General features: G+C 49.4%; 1 protein-coding gene across 1 annotated transcript in view; it reads left to right on the top strand.

The window, feature by feature from the left end:
* The first annotated feature begins 1,112 nt into the window (after nt 1-1,112).
* The window catches only part of LOC147031729 (CD63 antigen-like), a 49,511-nt gene continuing 26,454 nt past the window's right edge, over nt 1,113-24,169 (top strand). Inside the window, exons 1-2 of the mRNA XM_085852678.1 lie at nt 1,113-1,412; nt 18,587-18,775. Coding sequence (XP_085708804.1) covers nt 1,347-1,412; nt 18,587-18,775 — 255 coding nt within the window. The 5' untranslated portion in view covers nt 1,113-1,346. The remainder of the gene's footprint in view (nt 1,413-18,586; nt 18,776-24,169) is intronic.

The following is a 24,169-nucleotide window of genomic DNA, read 5'->3' as shown; positions in this document are numbered from 1 at the left end:
TGTAGTTGTTGTGAAGGTAATATTGAGGTAATATTTTTTTTTTTCAGATGAGATCCTGTTCGAGGCAGTGTCGTCGTTGTTGTGAAGGTAATGTTGAGGTAATATATATATATATATATATTTTTTTTTTTACAGATGAGATCCTGTTCTAGGCGGTGTAGTTGTTGTTGTGAAGGTAATGTTGAGGTAATATATTTTTTTCAGATGAGATCCTGTTCTAGGCGGTGTAGTTGTTGTTGTGAAGGTAATGTTGAGGTAATATGCAGTAGTGTTATCACGGTTATAGAAATGCACGAATAATTAATTTGATCTATAGTATACCCAATCACACCTTAATGACTAAAAAATTAACAACAAAACTGGAGAGTAAATACTCTAGCAGTTTTAAGTCTACCTAATTTTAAAATAAAGATCCCTCCCAGATCATCAAAAAATAATTTTTAATCGTGATTTACATTATTTGATCGCTGATCCCGAATCCAGGCCAAAGTAACCGGAAATTGCAGCATCGAATGTAAGAAGAATTCTACGTTCGCTTGTCGGCTTTGCCGATTACATATTATTATTGCCCATGTGCTTCTCGTGTTCCCTTTGGCTTGGCGAGTTATTTTCAGCATTGTTTATTCCTTCACTGATTTGATTCAGACTCCAGTCCGGTTGTTTGATCCCTAAAACCTAACAAATTCCTTTTACTTATTCTCAATATCCCCCTCCAAATACCTATCTGCTCAACCACGTGGTCTCCTTTTGTGTTTAGCTTCATCCGTCACTAGAAATCCATTTACTCTGTACATCGCACATCGCACATACGTCGAAATGGCTCCTTGAATGTTCCCCATTTGTCTGATGCTGATTGCCCTTCGTTACCTTGGTCCTTGTGCCAGTCCATTGCACCAAACACTCTCCTCATTCCCCGTCCTTGATACCTGCACCGTTATAAAACCCAATATGTTATCATCTACATAACGGCTAACTCCCTTATTGCCAACAATCTCGAAGAGCCATGTTGCATTTCCACCCTGCCGAACCCAACGCCGCGTCATAAAGTACCATTGTTTTTTTTTTTTCGCTCCGCCCATTTCACGGTCCCACACGCCCTGAAGACACGCCTATTTTACGGCCATTTAGCTCCTCCCACTCCACGTCCGGAGAAACTGGAAAGCCCTTGAGGTGGTTGTAACGTTCCTCGTTACGGAATAGACTTGTGTGTCGCTCATCGTCTCTTTCTCCCGACTGAGCCTCGTTCTTATCGCTGTTTGTCCCCGATTCCATCGGTTGATCCTTTTTCTCGGGCCGAGTTTCCCGAGCCAGCGTTCTTTTCCCTTCCCCCAGTATCTGCAGCGAACATGGCGCTCTCAGGAGGCATGGCGTGCGTGAAGTACTTGGTCTTAATCTTCAACTTCCTCTTCTGGGTAGGTTTTCCGGGACGGTGATCCGAGTCCAAGGGTCGATGAGGCTATGACGGGCGAGGGCGGGGAATGGGTTTGAATAATGTATTCTGCGGGTTTTTAAGTGGTGGGGTGTGGCGGGGAGTCAAGGGTTGGGGGTTCGGGGTTGGAAGAGAGGATTTGGGGTTCGGGGTTGGAAGAGAGGATTTGGGGTTCGGGGTTGGAGGAGAGTGCTTGGGGGTCGGGGTTGGAGGGAGGCTTGGGGGTTGGAGGAGAAGGCTTGGGGGTTCAGGGTTGGAGGAGAAGGCTTGGGGTTCAGGGTTGGAGGAGAAGGCTTGGGGTTCAGGGGTTGGAGGAGAAGGCTTGGGGTTCAGGGTTGGAGGAGAAGGCTTGGGGTTCAGGGTTGGAGGAGAAGGCTTGGGGGTTCAGGGTTGGAGGAGAAGGCTTGGGGTTCAGGGTTGGAGGAGAAGGCTTGGGGTTCGCGGTTGAGGAGAAGGTTTGGGGTTGGATGAGAGAAGGCTTGGGGGTTAGGGGTTGGAGGAGAATGCTTGGGGGTTCGGGGTTGGAGAGAGGCTTGGGGGTTGGAGGAGAAGGTTTGGGGGTTCAGGGTTGGAGGAGGAGGTTTGGGGTTCGGGGTTGGAGGAGAAGGCTTTGGGGAGGAGAATGGTTCGGGGTTGGAGGAAGAAGGCTTTGGGGTTCGGGGGTTGGAGGAGAAGGCTTGGAGGTTCGGGGTTGGAGGAGAAGGCTTGGGGGTTCAGGAAGTTGGAGGGAGAGACTTTGGGGGTTCGGGGTTGGAGGAGAGAGGCTTTGGGGTTCGGGGTTGGAGGAGAAGGCTTTGGGGTTCGGGGTTGGAGGAGAAGGCTTTGGGGTTGGAGGAGAAGGCTTTGGGGTTGGAGGAGAAGGCTTGGGGGTTCGGGGTTGGAGGAGAAGGCTTTGGGGTGCGGGTTGGAGGAGAAGGCTTGGGGGTTGGAGGAGAAGGCTTGGGGGTTGGAGGAGAAGGCTTGGGGGTTCAGGGGTTGGAGGAGAAGGCTTGGAGGTTCGGGGTTGGAGGAGAAGGCTTTGGGGTTCGGGTTGGAGAGAGAAAGCTTGGGGGTTCGGGGTTGGAGAGTGAGGGCTTGGGGTTAGGGGTTGGAGGAGAAGGCTTGGGGGTTCAGGGTTGGAGGAGAAGGCTTCGGGGTTGGAGGAGGAAAGGTTCGAGGTTGGAGGAAGAAGGTTCGGGGGTTGGAGGAGAAGGCTTGGAGGTTCGGGGTTGGAGGAGTAAGGCTTGGGGGTTCGGGAGTTGGAGGAGAAAGCTTGGGGGTTAGGGGTTGGAGGAGAATGCTTGGGGTTAGGGGTTGGAGGAGAAGGTTTGGGGGTTCGGGGTTGGAGGAGAAGGTTGGGGGTTGGAGGAGAAAGGTTCGGGGTTGGAGGAGAAGGTTCGGGGTTGGAGGAGAGAGGCTTGGGGTTAGGGGTTGGAGGAGAATGCTTGGGGGTTGGAGGAGAAAGGTTTGAGGGGTTCGGGGTTGGAGGAGAAGGTTCGGAGGTTGGAGGAGAAAGGCTTGGGGGTTGGAGGAGAAGGCTTGAGGCGTTCGGGGGTTGGAGGAGAAGGCTTTGGGGTTCAGGGTTGGAGGAGAAGGCTTGGGGTTCGGGGTTGGAGGAGAAAGGCTTGGGGGTTCGGGGTTGGAGGAGAAGGCTTCGGGGTTGGAGGAGAAGAGGGCTTGGGGGTTCGGGGTTGGAGGACAAGATTTCATTTGGGGGTTAGGGGTTGGAGGATAAGATTTTGTTTGGGGTTCGGGGTTGGGGATTGGATTCAGTTTGGGGGTGAGGTGTTGGAAGACAGGATTGCGGGTAAGCGGTTAAGCACAGAATGACAGGACTGGTGGAGGGAGGTGGGGGAGGTTGAATAACAGGATTTTGGGTGAGGAGTGGAGGAAGGAAACTGAGGGGAGTGGCGGTGGAGGCAGGAGAGGACATCAGGTCAAAGCTCCCATCAGTGAAGGAAGGGATGGTTGGATTGACCTGAAGCAGCATTGCGACAATTCTCAAGGTGTATGTGAATTTTGAGGGAGAGGTGTAGGTTTTTGAGGAGGGGATGGGTTGAGTGTTTTATTTTGAGGGAGAGGAGTAGGTTTTTGAGGAGGGGATGGGTTGAGTATTTACATCTTAAGGGAGAGAGTAGGTCTATGAGGAGATGGGTTGAGGTTTTTTATTTCGAGGGAGAGGAGTTGGTTTTTGAGGAGGGGATGGGTTGATTGTTTTATTTTGAGGGAGAGGAGTAGGTTTTTGAGGAAGGGATGGGTTGAGTTTTTTATTTCGAGGGAGAGGAGTGGGTTTTTGAGGAGGGGATGGGTTGATTGTTTTAATTCGAGGGAGAGGAGTTTTTGAGGAGGGGATGGGTTGAGTTTTTTATTTCGAGGGAGAGGAGTAGGTTTTTGAGGAGGGGATGGGTTGGGTATTTTATTTTAAGGGAGAGGAGTAGGTCTATGAGGAGATGGGTTGAGTTTTTTATTTCGAGGGAGAGGAGTGGGTTTTTGAGGAGGATGGGTTGATTGTTTTATTTTGAGGGAGAGGAGTAGGTTTTGAGGAAGGGATGGGTTGGAGTTTTTTATTTCGAGGGAGAGGAGTGGGTTTTTTGAGGAGGGGATGGGTTGATTGTTTTAATTCGAGGGAGAGGAGTTTTTGAGGAGGGGATGGGTTGAGTTTTTTATTTCGAGGGAGAGGAGTAGGTTTTTGAGAAGAGTTTGTGCTGCATGTAATGTGAGATCATGTTGAGTCACCCACCCACCCTCCAGTAAACACGACACACACCCTGTGTACATAACAAGCTGATAAACACCATGTACAGAGTATATTATATATTCCGTTCTCCATGTTTCTCATATTTTACACACTCCATCTCTCATTTTAATCACCTGGTTTCATGATAAGAATACCTATTTCCACGACCTTGTCTTTTTTTCTCCTCATGGTAGTAGTTTTAACGTCCATGAAGCACATGTGCCACCCTCCATGTAGTTCAGAGTAAACTTTGAAACGACCATGGAAAAGCTGTGCAGCCTCCCCCTCATTTCCTTGTACGTATCTTGTATTTGCCTATTTCCTGGTCTAGTATATATATATATATATATATATATATATATATATATATATATATATATATATATATATATATATATATATATATATATATATATATATATATATATATATATATATATATATTTGTGGGGCATCTAGAGATCAGATGCAAGTCAATTTTATCGTGACAGACCACTAGAATGAGCAACCACCTCATTTCTAACCATCCATTTTGATGCTTGGTTTTATTTTCTCTTGATAGCCACATGAAAAGATTAACACCTGTTCAACATGCATGAGATCTGGTTCGTGGTAAGACTGTGGGATTAAGTGTGGCTTACTTGGCTGGTTAAGTTCCTTGTTTTGAAGGGAGTGCCCGATGGTTGTGTTTATTTATGTAATTGTGTTTTGGGATCTACAGCTAACCTGCCCATACAGGATCACGTTGGCCAGTTGGATTTGTTTCGGTGGTTAGGGTGAAATGCCTGACACGACTGGCAATTTGTGGATATTTTAATTCCTGGTGATGCACGGGACTAGGGGGGTCACGATAACTTCTGGAGCTTTCTATTGAAACAGATCTTGTGGAATCGGGATTGCTTACAATCCGTGCAGGACTCCATTTTGATCGTGGATGTGACTGAATCGGCTGAGTCGACATAAATGTTGAGCTTAGAGAATATGAATATAGTTTGTCGTGTCATGTGTTCCAATAAGAGCACACACTGCACTCTGCATCATTATCTACATACAGTAGCAATCGATGTGCCAGAAACGGATCCGGTGAAAAATGGGCTGAACACCTTCGGTTCCTCCTCGATATGGAGGAGATGCACGTTATTGGAGGGGAAAAAAATTGATATCTCTTTGAAAAGTGAACATTTGATCGATGAAACGCCGAAGGTGGACATGTTCACCATGTTTGTCTGAGAGCAGGGTATATCGAAAGCTTGTGGACTGATTCAGACGAAGCTCGGTGGACTTGGTTGGTTGTGTAACAAGGACGAAGCCCATTCGATTTTGGTGATGATCCGGATCCCGCCTGTCATTGGGATCCAAAACGTAAACTGTTCAGCCTGGTGGAGGTATGCACTCTACTGAGTGCTGTTCTCAGTGCCAACTGATGTCAGCTGTTATAAACACTGAAATTGGCCTCGTAGTTATCATACAAATGGTTAAGTGGATGGGTCGCAATCAATCGTATGGCTTCTTGAGAGATTGAAATAGCAGGTGTTATGAGAGCCTTGGAGTGGTCTGTCAGGACATGTTCTGCAATACTCATTGTAGTTGTTTTTGTGTGTGTGTGTGATATGTTGATTAAAAAAAAAAAAACAAGCTGTTGCTTTGTCTTGCCAGGTTGTGTTTATCTTGAGTGTCTAACTTCTCCAATGCCCCCTCGTATGCTGCGTGCTGATATTAGTGTGCTCCCGCACTTGCGTCTGTGATCTGTTGAATGTTGGACGTTTGGCTCACTGACCTTGGAACCGAGATCTCTTGGGATTATCATTGTTGTTTTTGTCCTGGTTGTATATTGTGGACTTCTCAGGGGGAAAAAAAAACAAAAAAACAAACCCCGAAAAATGGCAGTTCAGTTAGGTGCTTGCTTTGAGGAAGTTGGTGATGCGTCAAACGCATCCTGCTCTCAGCTTGTCTCACTTCCATCATAGCCAGGAATGAGAAGTGGTTCCTTTTTCAGATCCAATCCACCAATTGCTCGTCCAGGCCTCATTTGAATGAAATGTAGTACTTCCTTTCACCCTGCTCAATGACGTCTCACTGGGTGGTGTAATAATGAGCCATACATAATTGTGCAATTCAGAACTTCTCAAAAAAACCTCATCTTTGATTGCACCATACATTATGAAATGTCCATCCACTATAAGAGCACATTACATTATTTCTGTCTGGACGAAATGGGTGGTTATCGGAGAAACCCCTCTGTTGTCTGATGATGAAATGGACATTGGCACTTGAGGATTGAAGGAATGCGCTATTTTGTAAACTTGTGTGCTCCTGGAATTTTTAATATTAAGGTCATCTTTATATGTGGTACAGTTCTGATTGTTTATATTAGCACTTTGCAGGTTTGGTGGTTGATTTTTATTCTCAAGCGTGCATGGCCATCCTCCTCTCCTCCCCTCTTGTCTCTACCCCCCATCATCGTCGTCTCCCCCCCCCCAATAGTCTGTCTCTCTCCCTCTCTCATCCCCCTTTTCTCCTCTCCTCTTCACCCTCTCTTCTCTCCCACCCTCTCTCCTCCTCTCCCCCACTTTTTGTGACCCTTTCTCCTCTGTCCTTTTTTTCTCCCTAATTTCCCCTCCCCCTTGCTCCTCTCCCCCCCTTTGCTCCCCTCCCCCTTGTCCCTCTTTCCTCCCCCCTTGCGCCTCTTTCCTCCCCCTTGCGCCTCTTTCCTCCCCTTGCGCCTCTTTCCTCCCCCCTTGCGCCTCTTTCCTCCCCCCTTGCGCCTCTTTCCTCCCCCCTTGCCCCTCTTTTCCTCCCCCCTTAGCCTCTTTCCTCCCCCTTAATGCCTCTTTCCTTCCCCCTTGCGCCTCTTTCCTTCCCCCTTGCGCCTCTTTCCTTCCCCCTTGCGCCTCTTTCCTTCCCCCTTGCGCCTCTTTCCTTCCCCTTGCGCCTCTTTCCTCCCCCTTGCGCCTCTTTCCTCCCCCCTTGCGCCTCTTTCCTCCTTGCGCCTCTTTCCTCCCCCCATGGCGCCTCTTTCCTCCCCCTTCGCCTTCTTTCCTCACTTTATGCCTCTTTCCTCCCCTTATACTCTTTCCTCCCCACCTCTTTCCTTCCCCCTTGGCCTCTTTCCTTCCCCCTTGGCCTCTTTCCTTATCTTTCCTTATGGCCTCTTTCCTCCCCCTTATGGCCTCTTTCCTCCCCCCTTAGCCTCTTTCCTCCCCTTGGCCTCTTTCCTCCTTATAGCCTCTTTCCTCCCCCTTGGCCTCTTTCCTCCCCCTTAGCCTCTTTCCTTTATTTTCTTTCCTCCCCCTTTATACCTCTTTTTCCTCCCCCCTTAGCCTCTTTCCTCCCCTGTAGCCTCTTTCCTCCCCAGCAGCCTCTTTCCTCCCCCTTGCCCCTCTTTCCTCCCCCTTGCGCCTCTTTCCTCCCCCTTGCTCCTCTTTCCTCCCCCTTGCGCCTCTTTCCTCCCCCTCTTGCGCCTCTTTCCTCCCCCTTGCGCCTCTTTCCTCCCCCTTGCGCCTCTTTCCTCCCCCCTTGCGCCTCTTTCCTCCCCTTGCGCCTCTTTCCTCCCCCTTAGCCTCTTTCCTCCCCCCTTGCCCCTCTTTCCTCCCCCCTTGCCCCTCTTTCCTCCCCCTTGCGCCTCTTTCTCCCCCCTTGCGCCTCTTTCCTCCCCTTGCGCCTCTTTCCTCCCCTTGCGCCTCTTTCCCTCCCCCTTGCGCCTCTTTCCTCCCCTTGCGCCTCTTTTTCCTCCCCCTTGCGCCTCTTTCCTCTGCGCCTCTTTTCCTCCCTTGCGCCTCTTTCCTCCCCCTTGCGCCTCTTTCCTCCCCTTGCGCCCTCTTTCCTCCCCCCTTGCGCCTCTTTCCTCCCCCTTGCGCCTCTTTTCCTCCCCATGCGCCTCTTTCCTCCCCCTTGCGCCTCTTCCTCCCCCCTTGCGCCTCTTTCCTCCCCCTTGCGCCTCTTTCCTCCCCCTTGCGCCTCTTTCCTCCCCCTTTGCGCCTCTTTCCTCCCCCTTGTGCCTCTTTCCTCCCCCCTTGCGCCTCTTTCCTCCCCCCTTGCGCCTCTTTCCTCCCCCCTTGCGCCTCTTTCCTCCCCCTTGCGCCCTTTTTCCTCCCCCTCTTGCGCCTCTTTTCCTCCCCCTTGCGTCTCTTTCCTCCCCCCTTGCGCCTCTTTTCCTCCCCCTTGCGCCTCTTTCCTCCCCTTGCGCCTCTTTCCCTCCCCTTGTCTTCTTTCTCTCTCTTGCGCCTCTTTCCTCCCCCTTGCGCCTCTTTCCTCCCCCCTTGCCCCTCTTTCCTCCCCCTGTCTCCTCTTTCCTCCCCTTGCGCCTCTTCTCCCCCTTGCCCCTCTTTCCTCCCCCTTGCCCCTCTTTCCCCCCTTGCGCCTCTTTCCCCCCCTTGCGCCCTCTTCCCCCCCCTTGCGCCTCTTCCCCCCCCTTGCGCCCTCTTCCCCCCCCCTTGCGCCTCTTCCCCCCCCTTGCGCCTCTTTCCCCCCCCCTTGCGCCTCTTTCCCCCCCTTGCGCCTCTTTCCCCCCCCCTTACTCTCTTTCCCCCTCTTATTTCTTTTCCCCCCTTGCGCCTCTTTTCCTCTTGCTCCTCTTTCCTCCCTTTATACCTCTTTCCTCCCCTTGTGTCTTTCCTCCCCCCTTGCGCCCTTCTTTCCTCCCCCTTGCGCCTCTTTCATAATTTTTTCCTCCCCTCTTCTCTGCGCCTCTTTCCTCCCTTGCGCCTCTTTCCTCCCCCTGACTCTTCCTCCCCTTGGCCTCTTTCCTCCCCCTTTGTCCCCTTATAAATTTTTTCCTCCCCCTTTATCTTTCCTCTTGCCTCTTTCCTCCCCCTTGCGCCTCTTTCCTCCCCCTTGCGCCTCTTTCCTCCCTCTTGCGCCTCTTTCCTCCCCCTTGCGCCTCTTTCCTCCCCCTTAATTTCCTCTCTTCCTCCCCCTAATAATCCTCTTTCCTCCCCTTCTCACTCTTTCCTCCCCCCTTGCGCCTCTTTCCTCCCCCCTTTATGCCTCTTTCCTCCCCCCTTGCGCCTCTTTCCTCCCAGCCTTATAAATTTCCTCCTCCCTCTTATACTCCCTCCCTCCTTGCCTCTTTTCCTCCCCCCTTGGCCTCTTTCCTCCTCCCCTTGTGCCTCTTTTTCCTCCCCCCTTGCGCCTCTTTCCTCCTTCTGCGCCTCTTTTCCTCCCCTTATACTCTTTCCTCCTTCCTCTTTTCCTCCCCCTTCTCTTTTCCTCCCCCCTTGGCCTCTTTCCTCCCTTGGCTCTCTTTCCTCCCCCTTGCGCCTCTTTCCTCCCCCTTGCGCCTCTTTCCTCCCATGCGCCTCTTTCCTCCCCCCTTGCGCCTCTTTCCTCCCCCTTGCGCCTCTTTCCTCCCCTTGCGCCTCTTTCCTCCCCCTTGCGCCTCTTTCCTCCCCCTTGCGCCTCTTTCCTCCCCCTTGCGCCTCTTTCCTCCCCCTTGCGCCCTCTTTCCTCCCCCTGCGCCTCTTTCCTCCCCCCTTGCGCCTCTTTCCTCCCCTTGCGCCTCTTTCCTCCCTCCCCCTTGCGCCTCTTTCCTCCCCCTTGCGCCTCTTTCCTCCCCCCCTTGCGCCTCTTTCCTCCCCCCTTGCGCCTCTTTCCTCCCCCTTGCGCCTCTTTCCTCCCCCCTTGCGCCTCTTTCCTCCCCCTTGCGCCTCTTTCCTCCCCCTTGCGCCTCTTTCCTCCCCCTTGCGCCTCTTTCCTCCCCCTTTGCGCCTCTTTCCTCCCCCTTGCGCCTCTTACCTCCCCCCTTGCCCTCTTTTCCTCCCCCTTGCCCCTCTTTCCTCCCCCTTGCGCCTCTTTCCTCCCCCTGCGCCTCTTTCCTCCCCCCTTGCGCCTCTTTCCCCCCCTTGCTCCCTCTTTCCCCCCCCTTGCGTCCCTCTTTCCCCCCCTTGCGCCTCTTTCTCTCCCCTTGCGCCTCTTTCCTCCCCCTTGCGCCTCTTTCCTCCCCCTTGCGCCTCTTTCCTCCCCCTTGCTCCTCTTTCCTCCCCCCTTGCGCCTCTTTCCTCCCCCTTGCTCCTCTTTCCTCCCCCCTTGCGCCTCTTTCCTCCCCCCTTGCGCCTCTTTCCCTCCCCCTTGCGCCTCTTTCCCCCCCTTGCTCCTCTTCCCCCCCCCTTGCGCCTCTTCCCCCCTGCGCCTCTTCCCTCCCCCCTTGCGCCTCTTCCCTCCCCCTTGCGCCTCTTCCCTCCCCCTTGCGCCTCTTCCCTCCCCCCTTGCGCCTCTTCCCTCCCCCTTGCGCCTCTTCCCTCCCCCTTGCGCCTCTTCCCTCCCCCTTTGCGCCTCTTCCTCCCCCCCTTGCGCCTCTTTCCTCCCCCCTTGCGCCTCTTTCCTCCCCCCTTGCCCCTCTTTCCTCCCCCCTTGCCCCTCTTTCCTCCCCCCTTGCCCCTCTTTCCCACCCTTTCCCCTCTTTCCCACCCTTTCCCCTCTTTCCCACCCTTTCCCCTCTTTCCCACCCTTTCCCCTCTTTCCCACCCTTTCCCCTCTTTCCCACCCTTTCCCCTCTTTCCCACCCTTTCCCCTCTTTCCCACCCTTTCCCCTCTTTCCCACCCTTTCCCCTCTTTCCCACCCTTTCCCCTCTTTCCCACCCTTTCCCCTCTTTCCCACCCTTTCCCCTCTTTCCCACCCTTTCCCCTCTTTCCCACCCTTTCCCCTCTTTCCCACCCTTTCCCCTCTTTCCCACCCTTTCCCCTCTTTCCCACCCTTGCCCCTCTTTCCCACCCTTGCCCCTCTTTCCCACCCTTGCCCCTCTTTCCCACCCTTGCCCCTCTTTCCCACCCTTGCCCCTCTTTCCCACCCTTGCCCCTCTTTCCCACCCTTGCCCCTCTTTCCCACCCTTGCCCCTCTTTCCCACCCTTGCCCCTCTTTTCCTCCCCCCTTGCTCCTTTTCCTCCCCCCTTGCTCCTTTTCCTCCCCACCCTTGCTCCTCTTCCCACCCTTGCTCCTCTTCCCACCCTTGCTCCTCTTTCCCACCCTTGCTCCTCTTTCCCACCCTTGCCCCTCTATCCCACCCTTGCCCCTCTTTCCCACCCTTGCCCCTCTTTCCCACCCTTGCCCCTCTTTCCCACCCTTGCCCCTCTTTCCCACCCTTGCCCCTCTTTCCCACCCTTGCCCCTCTTTCCCACCCTTGCCCCTCTTTCCCACCCTTGCCCCTCTTTTCCTCCCCCCTTGCTCCTTTTCCTCCCCACCCTTGCTCCTTTTCCTCCCCACCCTTGCTCCTCTTTCCCACCCTTGCTCCTCTTTCCCACCCTTGCTCCTCTTTCCCACCCTCGCCCCTCTCTCCCACCCTTGCCCCTCTTTCCCACCCTTGCCCCTCTTTCCCACCCTTGCCCCTCTTTCCCACCCTTGCCCCTCTTTCCCACCCTTGCCCCTCTTTCCCACCCTTGCCCCTCTTTCCCACCCTTGCCCCTCTTTCCCACCCTTGCCCCTCTTTCCCACCCTTGCCCCTCTTTTCCTCCCCCTTGCTCCTTTTCCTCCCCCCCGTGCTCCTTTTCCTCCCCCCCCTTGCTCCTCTTCCCACCCTTGCTCCTCCTCCCACCCCTGCCCCTCTTTCCCCCCCTTGCTCCTCCTTCCCCCCCCTGCCCCTCTTTCCCCCCCCTGCCCCTCTTTCCCACCCTTGCCCCTCTTTCCCACCCTTGCCCCTCTTTCCCACCCTTGCCCCTCTTTCCCACCCTTGCCCCTCTTTCCCACCCTTGCCCCTCTTTCCCACCCTTGCCCCTCTTTCCCACCCTTGCCCCTCTTTCCCACCCTTGCCCCTCTTTCCCACCCTTGCCCCTCTTTCCCACCCTTGCCCCTCTTTCCCACCCTTGCCCCTCTTTCCCACCCTTGCCCCTCTTTCCCACCCTTGCCCCTCTTTCCCACCCTTGCCCCTCTTTCCCACCCTTGCCCCTCTTTTCTTCCCCCCTTGCGCCTCTTTCCTCCCCCTTGCTCCTCTTTCCTCCCCCTTGCGCCTCTTTCCTCCCCCCTTGCGCCTCTTTCCTCCCCCTTGCGCCTCTTTCCTCCCCCTGCGCCTCTTTCCTCCCCCTTGCTCCTCTTTCCTCCCCCTTGCGCCTCTTTCCTCCCCCTTGCGCCTCTTTCCTCCCCCCTTGCGCCTCTTTCCTCCCCCTTGCGCCTCTTTCCTCCCCCCTTGCGCCTCTTTCCCCCCCCCCCTTGCGCCTCTTTCCCCCCCTTGCGCCTCTTTCCCCCCCCTTGCGCCTCTTTCCCCCCCCTTGCGCCTCTTTCCCCCCCCTTGCGCCTCTTTCCCCCCCTTGCGCCTCTTTCCCCCCCTTGCGCCTCTTCCCCCCCTTGCGCCTCTTCCCCCCCTTGCGCCTCTTTCCTCCCCCTTGCGCCTCTTTCCTCCCCCTTGCGCCTCTTTCCTCCCCCTTGCGCCTCTTTCCTCCCCCTTGCGCCTCTTTCCTCCCCCCTTGCGCCTCTTTCCTCCCCCCTTGCGCCTCTTTCCTCCCCTTGCGCCTCTTTCCTCCCCCCTTGCCCCTCTTTCCCACCCTTTCCCTCTTTCCCACCCTTTCCCCTCTTTCCCACCCTTTCCCCTCTTTCCCACCCTTTCCCCTCTTTCCCACCCTTTCCCCTCTTTCCCACCCTTTCCCCTCTTTCCCACCCTTTCCCCTCTTTCCCACCCTTTCCCCTCTTTCCCACCCTTTCCCCTCTTTCCCACCCTTTCCCCTCTTTCCCACCCTTTCCCCTCTTTCCCACCCTTTCTCCTCTTTCCCACCCTTTCCCCTCTTTCCCACCCTTGCCCCTCTTTCCCACCCTTGCCCCTCTTTCCCACCCTTGCCCCTCTTTCCCACCCTTGCCCCTCTTTCCCACCCTTGCCCCTCTTTCCCACCCTTGCCCCTCTTTCCCACCCTTGCCCCTCTTTCCCACCCTTGCCCCTCTTTCCCACCCTTGCCCCTCTTTCCCACCCTTGCCCCTCTTTCCCACCCTTGCCCCTCTTTCCCACCCTTGCCCCTCTTTCCCACCCTTGCCCCTCTTTCCCACCCTTGCCCCTCTTTCCCACCCTTGCCCCTCTTTCCCACCCTTGCCCCTCTTTTCCTCCCCACCCTTGCTCCTTTTCCTCCCCACACTTGCTCCTTTTCCTCCCCACCCTTGCTCCTTTTCCTTCCCACCCTTGCTCCTCTTTCCCACCCTTGCTCCTCTTCCCACCCTTGCTCCTCTTTCCCACCCTTGCTCCTCTTTCCCACCCTTGCCCCTCTTTCCCACCCTTGCCGCTCTTTCCCACCCTTGCCGCTCTTTCCCACCCTTGCCCCTCTTTCCCACCCTTGCCCCTCTTTCCCACCCTTGCCCCTCTTTCCCACCCTTGCCCCTCTTTCCCACCCTTGCCCCTCTTTCCCACCCTTGCCCCTCTTTCCCACCCTTGCCCCTCTTTTCTTCCCCCCCTTGCTCCTCTTCCCCCCCTTGCTCCTCTTCCCCCCTTGCTCTTCTTTCCTTTTCCCCCTGAAAGTATTTTAATGGTGTTGGATTTCTAAGTCACATGTGGTGCTTTGTATGATCTCACCTCTAACAGAGGAAAATGACGTGTGAGCTTTTTTTTGTTATTATATAGAAATACTGTCAACATAGCAAATTGACTTGTGTAAGAGTCATCCCTGTTTAAATGTTCCTGGATTGTTTGCAATACTGGATTACATAAATCTTATTGCACTCTTATACCATCAACGCTAACTTCATATGTTACCTCCACACTGAACGTGGATGGAGGTGATGTTTTCACCCCTGTTTGTCTGTCTGTCTGTCTGTCTATGTGCATGATGTCTCAAAAAGTTGTGCACGATTCGGATGAAACTTGGTGGCACGTTGGGTGTGTTTCGACAACGAATTGATTTGATTTTGGTGAAGATCCGAATCTGGATCTGGATACGAGACTGATTTAATTTTTAAAGTGATTCTTGACCATTAGAGATGGGGCCAAAACCGATATATAGCATGATATTTCAAAAATGTATTGATTGGGCCTGATGTGTTCTCATGGATCAGGCATTACGTGGCAGAGGTATGCGCTCTCCCGAGTGCCCTTCTGGTTCTGTCTGTTTCTTTGTTTGTCTGTTTATCATCTACAAATCACAATTTAAACCGATCTTCACAAAACTCCACCACATGGTAGAGTTTGTAATAAGGAAAAATCCCATTGTTTTTGAGGTCAAAAGGTCAACAACTAAGGAGGTAGTTCTAAAATCCTCAATTTTCATCCAATTGACTTGAAATTTGAAGAGGATTTGTATTTCAGATCACTGAATTCAACCATCAATTATTTTTGAGGTCAACATTGGCCAAAAGGTCAACATAGGCTGTATTTCTAAAATTGTCAATTTTCATCAGATTCACTTGAAATTTGAAGAGGACTTGCATGTTTGGTCATTGAATTCAACCATTATTTTTGGGGCCAGATTTGTTTCATGGATTTTGCAAGTATCGTGCTCTGTACGACGTCGTCTTCTTGTTATTCTGTCTGTCTGTCTTTGTCAATCACCTACAGGTTACATTTCTAAACCGATCATCATGAAACTTTACCTTGTTGTCGAGGTAGTCTCAACTGAGAAGCCTATTGATTTTTGAGGTCAAAGGTCATGCTGAGGTCAAATTTCTAAAATCGTCACTTTTCATCCGATTGACTTGGAATTTGAACAAGATTTACATCTTGCATCACTGAATTGGTAAACCAACTATCTTTGACGTCGTAAGGTCAACATCGGCCAAACGTCAACAACTTTGTCAAATTTCTAAAATCTTCAATTTTATCCTTCACCATTGGGTGATGGGGCCAAAACCAATACATAGTACGATATTTCAAAAAGTTATGGATGGATTGGGATGAATCTTGGTGGACAGCTTGGGTGTCTGACAAGGAAGAATTCTTGGATCTTTTGAAGATTTGGATATGAGAATTTTTTTTTTAATTCTGTAAGTGATCTTCACCATTGAGCAATCGGGCAAAAAACAATTTGCGGTGTAGCATGATATTTATAAAGTTGTGGACGAGTTCTGACAAAACTAGGTGTATGAGTTGGTTCGGTGACAAGAACAAGCCAATCAGATTTTGGTGAAGATCCGGATCCAGATCCGGCCTATCTTTGGGAAGCAAAAAGTAAACTGTTCATTTTGGCGGAGGTATGTGATCTACTGAATGTTGTTTGTTTTGTCAATGCATCTCTACTCTGCCATTTCAACAATATGAGGTCCGGCTCGATGTCCTTCAGCAGGAAAGGATTTATCTCGACATGGTACGAACTATTCGAGGAATTCTCCATCACGTGCTGCATTAATGACAACACAAGTGTAATGTTTCGGCGGCATATTGCCAACGAAGGTGGCACGTATCTCGATGATGTTTGCTTCAGCTGTAGGAATACCTAAAGTCCATTTTGCTTCATCATACCTTCAATGTGTCTGCTGGTGTTTTCCCGTGTTCCCCCTTTCCCTTCCTCTCCTAGTGACTTAAACACCATGCTTTTTTTTTCATTTTTGAATAAATATTTCCAAGTAAGTTGAGTACGGCAACTGCATTGTAAGGAAACCGGTCTTTTTGAAGGGAAAGCTAAATGTTTTGCAGTAAAATGTGCTATATGACCACCTGTTTAATGCAGCCACATTTCTATGAGAATGCCACAGTGTACAGGATGCATTTTATCTTTTTGATGGGGAACTGATCTAGTTTGGTCAACTGGGATGCAAGGATAAGTGTGGATTCAGTAAGTAAATATCCTTTTAAATCAGAAAATAAAAATAAATAGCTTTGACAAAATTATTGACACCCGAGACTTGATATATTGACACCCGAGACCCGAGACTACACCTCGCTACTGGTAGTTTGGTTCACTCTTCTTGTGCAAACTGCTCCAGTTCTCCCAGATTTGAAGGGTGTCTTCTCCCAACTGCTGTTTTCAGATCTCCACACAGGTGTTCAATGGGATTTAGATCTGGACTCATTGCTGACCACTTCAGAATAGTCCAGCATTTTGTCTTGACCCATTTATGGTGCTTTTTGAAGTGTGTTTGGGGTCACTGTCCTGCTGTAAGACCCATGATCTTCGATGGAGATCCAGCTTTCTGACACTGGGTTGAACATTGTGCTCCAAAATGCCTTGGTAATCTCCTGATTTCATGATGCCATGTACACATTCAAGGCACCCAGTGCCAGAGGCAGCACAGCAACCTCAAAACATCACTGAACCTCGTCCATGTTTGACTGCAGGGATGGTGTTCTTTCCTTTGAAGGCTTCTGCTTCATTTTGTTTTCTGTAAACATAGAGATGATGTGTTTCACCAAAAAGCTCCAATTTGATCTCATCTGTCCACAGGACATTCTCTCAGAAGGATTTTGGCTTGTTCAGGTATGTTTTAGCAAACTCCAGTCAGGCTTTCTTCTCTGTCTCTCTGTCTCTCTGTCTCGCTGTCTCGCTGTCTCTCTGTCTCTCTGTCTCTCTGTCTCTCTGTCTCTCTGTCTCTCTGTCTCTCTGTCTCTCTGTCTCTCTGTCTCTCTGTCTCTCTGTCTCTCTGTCTCTCTGTCTCTCTGTCTCGCTGTCTCGCTGTCTCGCTGTCTCGCTGTCTCGCTGTCTCGCTGTCTCGCTGTCTCGCTGTCTCGCTGTCTCTCTGTCTCTCTGTCTCTCTGTCTCTCTGTCTCTCTGTCTCTCTGTCTCTCTGTCTCTCTGTCTCTCTGTCTCTCTGTCTCTCTGTCTCTCTGTCTCGCTGTCTCTCTGTCTCTCTGTCTCTCTGTCTCTCTGTCTCTCTGTCTCTCTGTCTCGCTGTCTCGCTGTCTCTCTGTCTCGCTGTCTCTCTGTCTCTCTGTCTCTCTGTCTCTCTGTCTCTCTGTCTCTCTGTCTCTCTGTCTCTCTGTCTCTCTGTCTCTCTGTCTCTCTGTCTCTCTGTCTCTCTGTCTCTCTGTCTCTCTGTCTCTCTGTCTCTCTGTCTCGCTGTCTCGCTGTCTCGCTGTCTCGCTGTCTCGCTGTCTCGCTGTCTCGCTGTCTCGCTGTCTCGCTGTCTCTCTGTCTCTCTGTCTCTCTGTCTCGCTGTCTCTCTGTCTCTCTTTCTCTCTTTCTCTCTTTCTCTCTTTCTCTCTGTCTCTCTTTCTCTCTTTCTCTCTTTCTCTCTTTCTCTCTTTCTCTCTTTCTCTCTTTCTTTCTCGCTCTCTCTCTCTCTCTCTCTCTCTCTCTCTCAAGTGGGATCCTGCTGGACCTCCTACCATAGAACCCACTTTCATTGATTTGGCGACGGATGGTGTGAGTTGAAACTGTCATTCCTTGTGTCTGAAGGTGAGCTTGAATCTATTTGGTAGTTGATCGAGGTGCTTTCTCCACCATTCGAACACTCCTTTTCTGCAATCTTCAAGCAAGTTTTCTCTTGCGGCCACGTCCAGGGAGGTCGGCTGCAGTGCCATTTCCTTAAACTTCCTGATAACATTGTGTACGGTGGACACAGGAACATCGAGGTCTCAAGAGATGGACTTGTAGCTTTGAGAATTGTCCGTGCTTGGCTACAATCTTGTATCTGACCTCCTCAGACAATTCTCTGATTTTCTTTCTTTTCTCCATGCTGATTGCGGTCCACACAGTGACACAAAAGGAATGACTACTTTTCTCGATTCAAACTGGTTGAAGAAGTGATTTTTACATTGCAGGCACCTACATCTCACCACAGGTGAGTTCAATTCCAAAGTAAAGGAGAATCTCCTGCTTGAAATCAAATTATTTCGAACAACTTCTCGAAGGTGCCAATAATATTGTCCAGGCCATTTTATGCTTTCTGTGTGGAATAACCTCAGATTTAGTAATAAAATTTCAGCTTTTTTGTTTTGTTCCACTGCAAAACAAAGAAATGCATTTGTGGATACCAAAATATTATTTAATTTCAACAATTTTCTGAAAGAAATGGTGCATTCTTTGAAAAAAGTGCAAGGGTGTCAATACTTTTTGGCGATGAGTACACACACACACACACACACACACACACACACACACACACACACACACACACACACACACACACACACACACACACACACACACACACACACACACACACACACACACACACACACACACGGGATGAAGCAGGTTGTTTCTGTGCTGTTGGAATTCATAAGGAATCTCATCATGCTATGGTCTGACTGAGGATTAGATCTTCCTTCTTCCCCCCTAACCTCTTGTGATGGAACCATGCATTTGCCCGAGGAAACATTGTATCTTTAATCCACGCTTGGCCTGTATCGGGGATGCACAGTTGAATAATATGATTAAACTGTACATTTGGCTGTGCCATGCCATATATGTGTTATACTCGAGGAGAGATTGATCCGTTCCGAGTAACACTGCATTGTGTGTGTGTAACATAGTTTGCCATCCTGAAATATTTTCGTCTTGATGTAGATGATGGGCTGGAAGGTGTATTGTGCAGGAATAAAAATATTAATGTTTTGGAAAGAGCATTTGAGATTGTTTTTTTGAATTTCCCATCCTCTTTGCAGCTGTCCGGCCTGGGGCTCATTGTTGTGGGAGCTTTGGTACAGATCAAAATGGGCACCATCAGTACGTTTACCGGAAACATGCTGAACACAGCGCCACTTGTGATCATTGGTGTGGGCGTTGTGATCTTCATAGTCTCCTTCTTTGGCTGCTGTGGGGCTAAGCGGGAGAGCTACTGCATGATGACCACGGTGAGTTCAGGGCTATCAGCATTTGGCACCCATCCTTGTTGTGAAAACACCCGCGGCTTGTGCACACATTGTTCACAAACTTGCAACCAAGTTTTGCTTCTTTTATTTATTTATTTATTTATTTATTTTTAAGTCGTGACAAATTGTATCACGTGAGGTTTGTATGACTGATTACCACTTCTGGAGTCCAGTACTTAATTACAAAGGATGATCATTAACTCCATGGCTGATAGACTATTATTAACAAAATAATGATTTTTTTTTTTTTGTGTATGAATTCCTGGAACATTTTTGTTTTTTTTTAAACATCTTTAATGATCATTATGAGAAGCCAAGGGTTTAGGTGGCTGGCTTAAGATCTCAGGGTCTTGAGTTTGAGCCCCTGTTGGGCCACTGAATTAACACCGGGTGGGTTGACTCAGCCTGCATCATCTTTCCAAGGTCAGCAAAATGAGTATGTGCTTACTGGAAATGGGGCCACCGCATCAGCGGCACAACCGTGCTCCCAGCGATGATGCAACCAACAACCACATACAAAATATTAATCAAGATCACTTTGTTCGGCTGTAGACTGTCTGTCAGCATGGGCACTTGTATTTGAGAGCTTGTTTGTCGTGACTTCCTTTCATTTATTTTTTCAACCTCACGTGGTTTTGTTTCCTGAATATTTGCTGTGTGGTTTCCCAGATGCTTTGTGCGATTTATTTTATATAGCCATGATTAGGTCGTTGCACGTTTGGAATAAATTTGGGTCATTGCTTTGCACATCTGTCCTCTGTCCATAAATTATAATCTTTTATAAATTGTAATTTGTCCATAAATTAAAAAATAAATAATTATTTAATTTATAACTTGTAAATTATAATCTCTGTCCATAAATTAAAAATAAATAATTATATTTAATTTATAAGTTATAATCTCTGTCCATAAATTAACAATAAATAATTATTTAATTTATTAGCCCATCTCCCATGCAGCAGAAAACTTGGTTTTGCAATCACTTGTGTTTTTCTGTCTGGGCCATTAATATATATTTTTTGTACCATTTGAGCTTTTGTCATCAAATTTTGCAACAGCTTTATTATGAGAATATGGAGAAAAATTAATAATTTTGTTCGTATAATTTTCATTACGTCAGACCCCGATATTCGTGGGAGGTACGTTCTTGAAAAATGCTGTGAATTTTGGTGCATTAAATATACTAGTGCGGGCCCGTACGCGCGTGCCCATACGAGCGTTGCCGTATGTGCAAGAAAAAAAAAGAATTGTGACGTCAATCGTGATGTCATAGCACCGTGTCCTGTCATTGGTTTGGTAAATAAATGGCCGTAACTTGGGAACCACTTGTCCGATTAATATAAAACCTTGAAAAGGCACATCCACAGGGCCCCAGCAATATACATAGCAAGTTTCAATGAGATCGGACCAGTGGTTGTCGAGAAACAGCGGTCGCAGACACACACACACACACACACACACACACACACACACACACACACACACACACACACACACACACATTGCTGGAATTATAGATAGATATATTTTATCGATTTATTTATTTTTCTTGGAATTTTTTTTTTTTATTCAATTTTTTAAACATGGTCTAGGTTTGTGAAGGAGCAATGACGCAGAACAAATCAGGATGCAACATAAAGGGAACATCAGGAGAAAGGGGGGAAAAAAACAACAGCAGGGCAGAGGGAGAAAGTAGTCTGAGGCGGAATGACGAGGGGTAAGGGAGAATGCAATGGGGAGACAATATGGATGCATAAGGAAAATTGTTTGACCAGTTTGTAATTTTGTCAAGGTCTAAGGAGAGGGAAGAGGCTGCTTCTGTCTGTCAGAAGGATGAGATGTCATGGCAGAGAGTGGAGTCATCAGTAAAGAGATAAAGAGGATTTTCCAGAGTCAGTGACATTGATAAAGATTAGGAATAAAATTGGGCTGAGAACACTGCCGTGTTGTACTCCAGCCTTGACAGGGAGAGAAGAGGAAAGGGTTCCGTTGAGATCCACACGTCTACATGGGTGAAGGAAGTAAGCAATCCAAGAGTGGAGATTCTACAGGCAGACAGTTTGGAGATCAAGGCAGGATGCCAGACTGTAACAGAAGCTTGAGATATGTCCAGAGAGGAGATGGCCCTGATCACGTGTCTGACATTGAGGGCTTCCACCATTGTTGAGAGAGTAGAAGCAGCGTGTCAAAGATTAGTGGGGCAGATAACAGCAATTTTTGAGAGGAATCGTGCAAATGATGATACAAGCATCAAATTTGGCACATTTGTTCTCCAGGAGATTCTAATCAAATCTGCCTGATTGGCCATTTGAAAATACTAATTTTGAAAAATTTGAAAAAAAAAAAAAAAAGAAACATCAAAAAAGTCAAGATCACGAATCAATGTTGGATGCTGGTTGAGATTAGGGAATGTTTCAGAAACATCATCAAAGACGTTCCAAGTCTGCCATGCAGTTTTCTTCCCTTTACCACGGAAGGCAGACACGACGTCACATCCAGTGAACGCATGGAAGTATGGGATCCCTCGAGCTTTCTCAGGCCCTATTGCAGAAACTACCTCATGGACTGGAATCCATCGTGCCTTGGCTCCTTGGTCAAAGGCAATCCACATGTCCTCAAGACCTAGTTCCTGTAAGGATGGCAGTACAGATATTGCTATGACTAGTACGTCCGTGTCATTAGCCTTAATGATAATGGACTTGCTGCCATCCGTCGTTGCATCCCTGGCGTGTACAAATATTCGAGTGTCAGCTTCTTCATGACAACATGGAGACACAGCATCCAGTGACTTCCTTGTGTTGTTAATGGCATCTCCTTTTGTGACAATGACTGCTTGTTGTCTGTGCTTCACACATCTTTTCCGCAAGGAAGTGAAACAGCTCAGTCTTGTTGCTGTCATCTCGAAGAAAGCTTCTCCAGTTACTTGGGGTCTTAATGGTTCCTGTCACTCTTCTTCTGATTCCTTGCCCCCTTTTCGACCTTGACTTCTTGTACACATCAAACACTACGTCCACCCTCTCGTACCTGGCACCATAGGATTCCACCTTTGGGATGATGTCTTCTTTAGCATAGTCATCCAATATCTTTGAAGTGCATGGAGGTAGGGCATTGATAAGTGCTGAGCCATCAATGATGACTGCATCTCCCCTTGCTTCTCTGTCTGAGATGTTCACTTGCGCTTCAAGAATTTCAGCCAGCTGTGACTTCAAATTTCTTTGAAGTTTTTTTTTTTTCAAAATTTGGATTTTCAAATGGCCAATCGGGCAGATTTGATCAGAAAGCCCTGCAGAACAGAAATGCCAAATTTGATGCTTGTATCATAATTTGCATGATTTTTTTCTACTATCCACTACACTAGGTAGAGTAACCAGGTCTGAATCCAAATTGATGATTTGAGATGAGGCTGTTGGAAAAAAGGAATGATTTTATGTCAACTGCGATGATGGGTTCCATGACCTTGCTGATGATGGGATAAGATAATTGGGCTGTAGTTAAGGGGATCCGTTTTTGCACCTTTTTATGTAATGCTCTGACGCTGGTTGATTTCCAAGTAGATTCATTCCTCTACCTCCTCCAATCTTCCCCTCTGCCCCTCTCATTACTCTCCACTGTACCTCATCCCATCACGACTGAGCCTTTTCCCTCCTCATCCGCCCTCTCCCCGAGCTCTTCTGCAATCCCCCAAACACTGTCAACAACTCTCCCTACCTCCAACCCCCCTCCTCCCTCATCCTACCATCCACTTTCCCTCCCCTTCCCTGCACTCAAAGCCTCCTCTCCTCCCTCTTCCTTAACAGTGAAGACCTCAAATATCCAGAGCCTTTGTTCAAACATGACAGATCTTTCCATACAGGTTACCACTGACAAACCAGACATGATCTGCTTGACAGAAACTTTCCTCCTTCAAAATGTCTCTGACTCCTTAGTATCTTTCCCTTTCCCCGGTAACTCCCTCCTTCGGTATGACAGACCTGAGCCTCGTCTGAGCGGCGGAGTTGGTCTCTTCATCAAAAACTCGATTCCTCACTCACTCCCCCACACCCCAAGGAATACCTCTGGCTATGGCTTTCCCTCCATTCCCACCTCATGTTTATATGTGTGTTGTACCGTCCACCAAACAGAGATGACTCCATTTACATCTCGCTCTCTGAAAACATGGACCAACTTCCATCCACTCATCTAAACTCCCTCTTCCTCATCTGTGGTGACTTCAGTTGGCTGGGTGTGGGTACCTCTCTCATCTACCATGGCACTTCAGCAAAGGACTTCTGTGACTCATTGAGACTGATGCAATCTGTGAACTTCCTGACCCGGATCTCAACCAACGGTACTCCATCTCTTCTGGGTTTGATTTTGACCAATTTCCCTTAAAATATCTGCTGTTCTTCTTCTGCTCCAATCTGTTCATCTGACCACATGCTTGTCAAAGTGGACATCTCTCTGGCTATGATTAGAGAACCACCTCAGCACTGTCGAGTCTCACATTTCACTCAGGCCGATTAGCAGGGTCTTCAAGCAGCCATCAAACTTCAAGGCTTTTCTCCCATCTCTACTTTCTCCAGCATAAACTCATCCTGGGAATTCTTTCAAAGAAACTTGCTCTCTCTCTTGCACAGATTTATCCCATCTCATCTTCAGTTGTCCCACCCTTCCTCCTGCCCATGTTACACTGAGTCTTGTGGCAAAGCAGTTGTCCTGAAATAACTTGCCTTTGCCTCATGGAAGGCTAATCCAACTGAAGGCAATCTCAGTTTCTTCCACAAAGCTTGGAACATGTGTCTACCCTGAGGAGAGGAGAGGAGAAGATTGGGACCATACTCTGTGCAGAGCGTTGGTGCTGCTTAAGCAGTCTCCTTGGCTATTGGGTGCAATCCTGGACGGGTTGCCACTCCGACACAGGATACCAGCAAGCTGGTACTCATTTTACCGACCTCGGAAGGATGACAGGCTGAGTCAACCCCACCTGGTATTAATTCAACAGCTGAGCGGGATTTGAACTCGGGACCCTAGGATCCAAAGCCCGCCACCCGAACCATTAAGCAAACACCAGGCATACCCTGAGGAGAGCCGGGAAACATCTTTCTAATCTCAAGTCTGAACTGTCAAATCTGTCTCCCTCCTTCAAATCCTGGTGGCATATGGTTGAGTCTGTTTCTGCTGTATGTTCCCCCTCCATCCCTTCCCTTACCTCAAATGGCTGCACAGCTTACAATGCACGTGAAAAGGCTGAATGTTCTAAACTCTGTTTGCTTCTAAATCATGTGTCCCAAACCCATCACTTTCTGTAACCACCTTTCCCAGTCATATCCAGCTGTTCCCGGACTCTCGTGTCCTTTTCTGCCGAGAGGGTAGAGAGCTTGGTGTCAAAACTCGACT

This window comes from Eptatretus burgeri, chromosome 2 (genome assembly GCF_056783735.1).
Source record: "Eptatretus burgeri isolate ZD-2024b chromosome 2, Ebu_testis_v1, whole genome shotgun sequence".
In the NCBI taxonomy this organism is placed as follows: domain Eukaryota; kingdom Metazoa; phylum Chordata; class Myxini; order Myxiniformes; family Myxinidae; genus Eptatretus; species Eptatretus burgeri.
The sequence above is the reverse complement of the archived record's forward strand: the minus strand, read 5'-3'. Positions and strand labels throughout refer to the sequence as shown.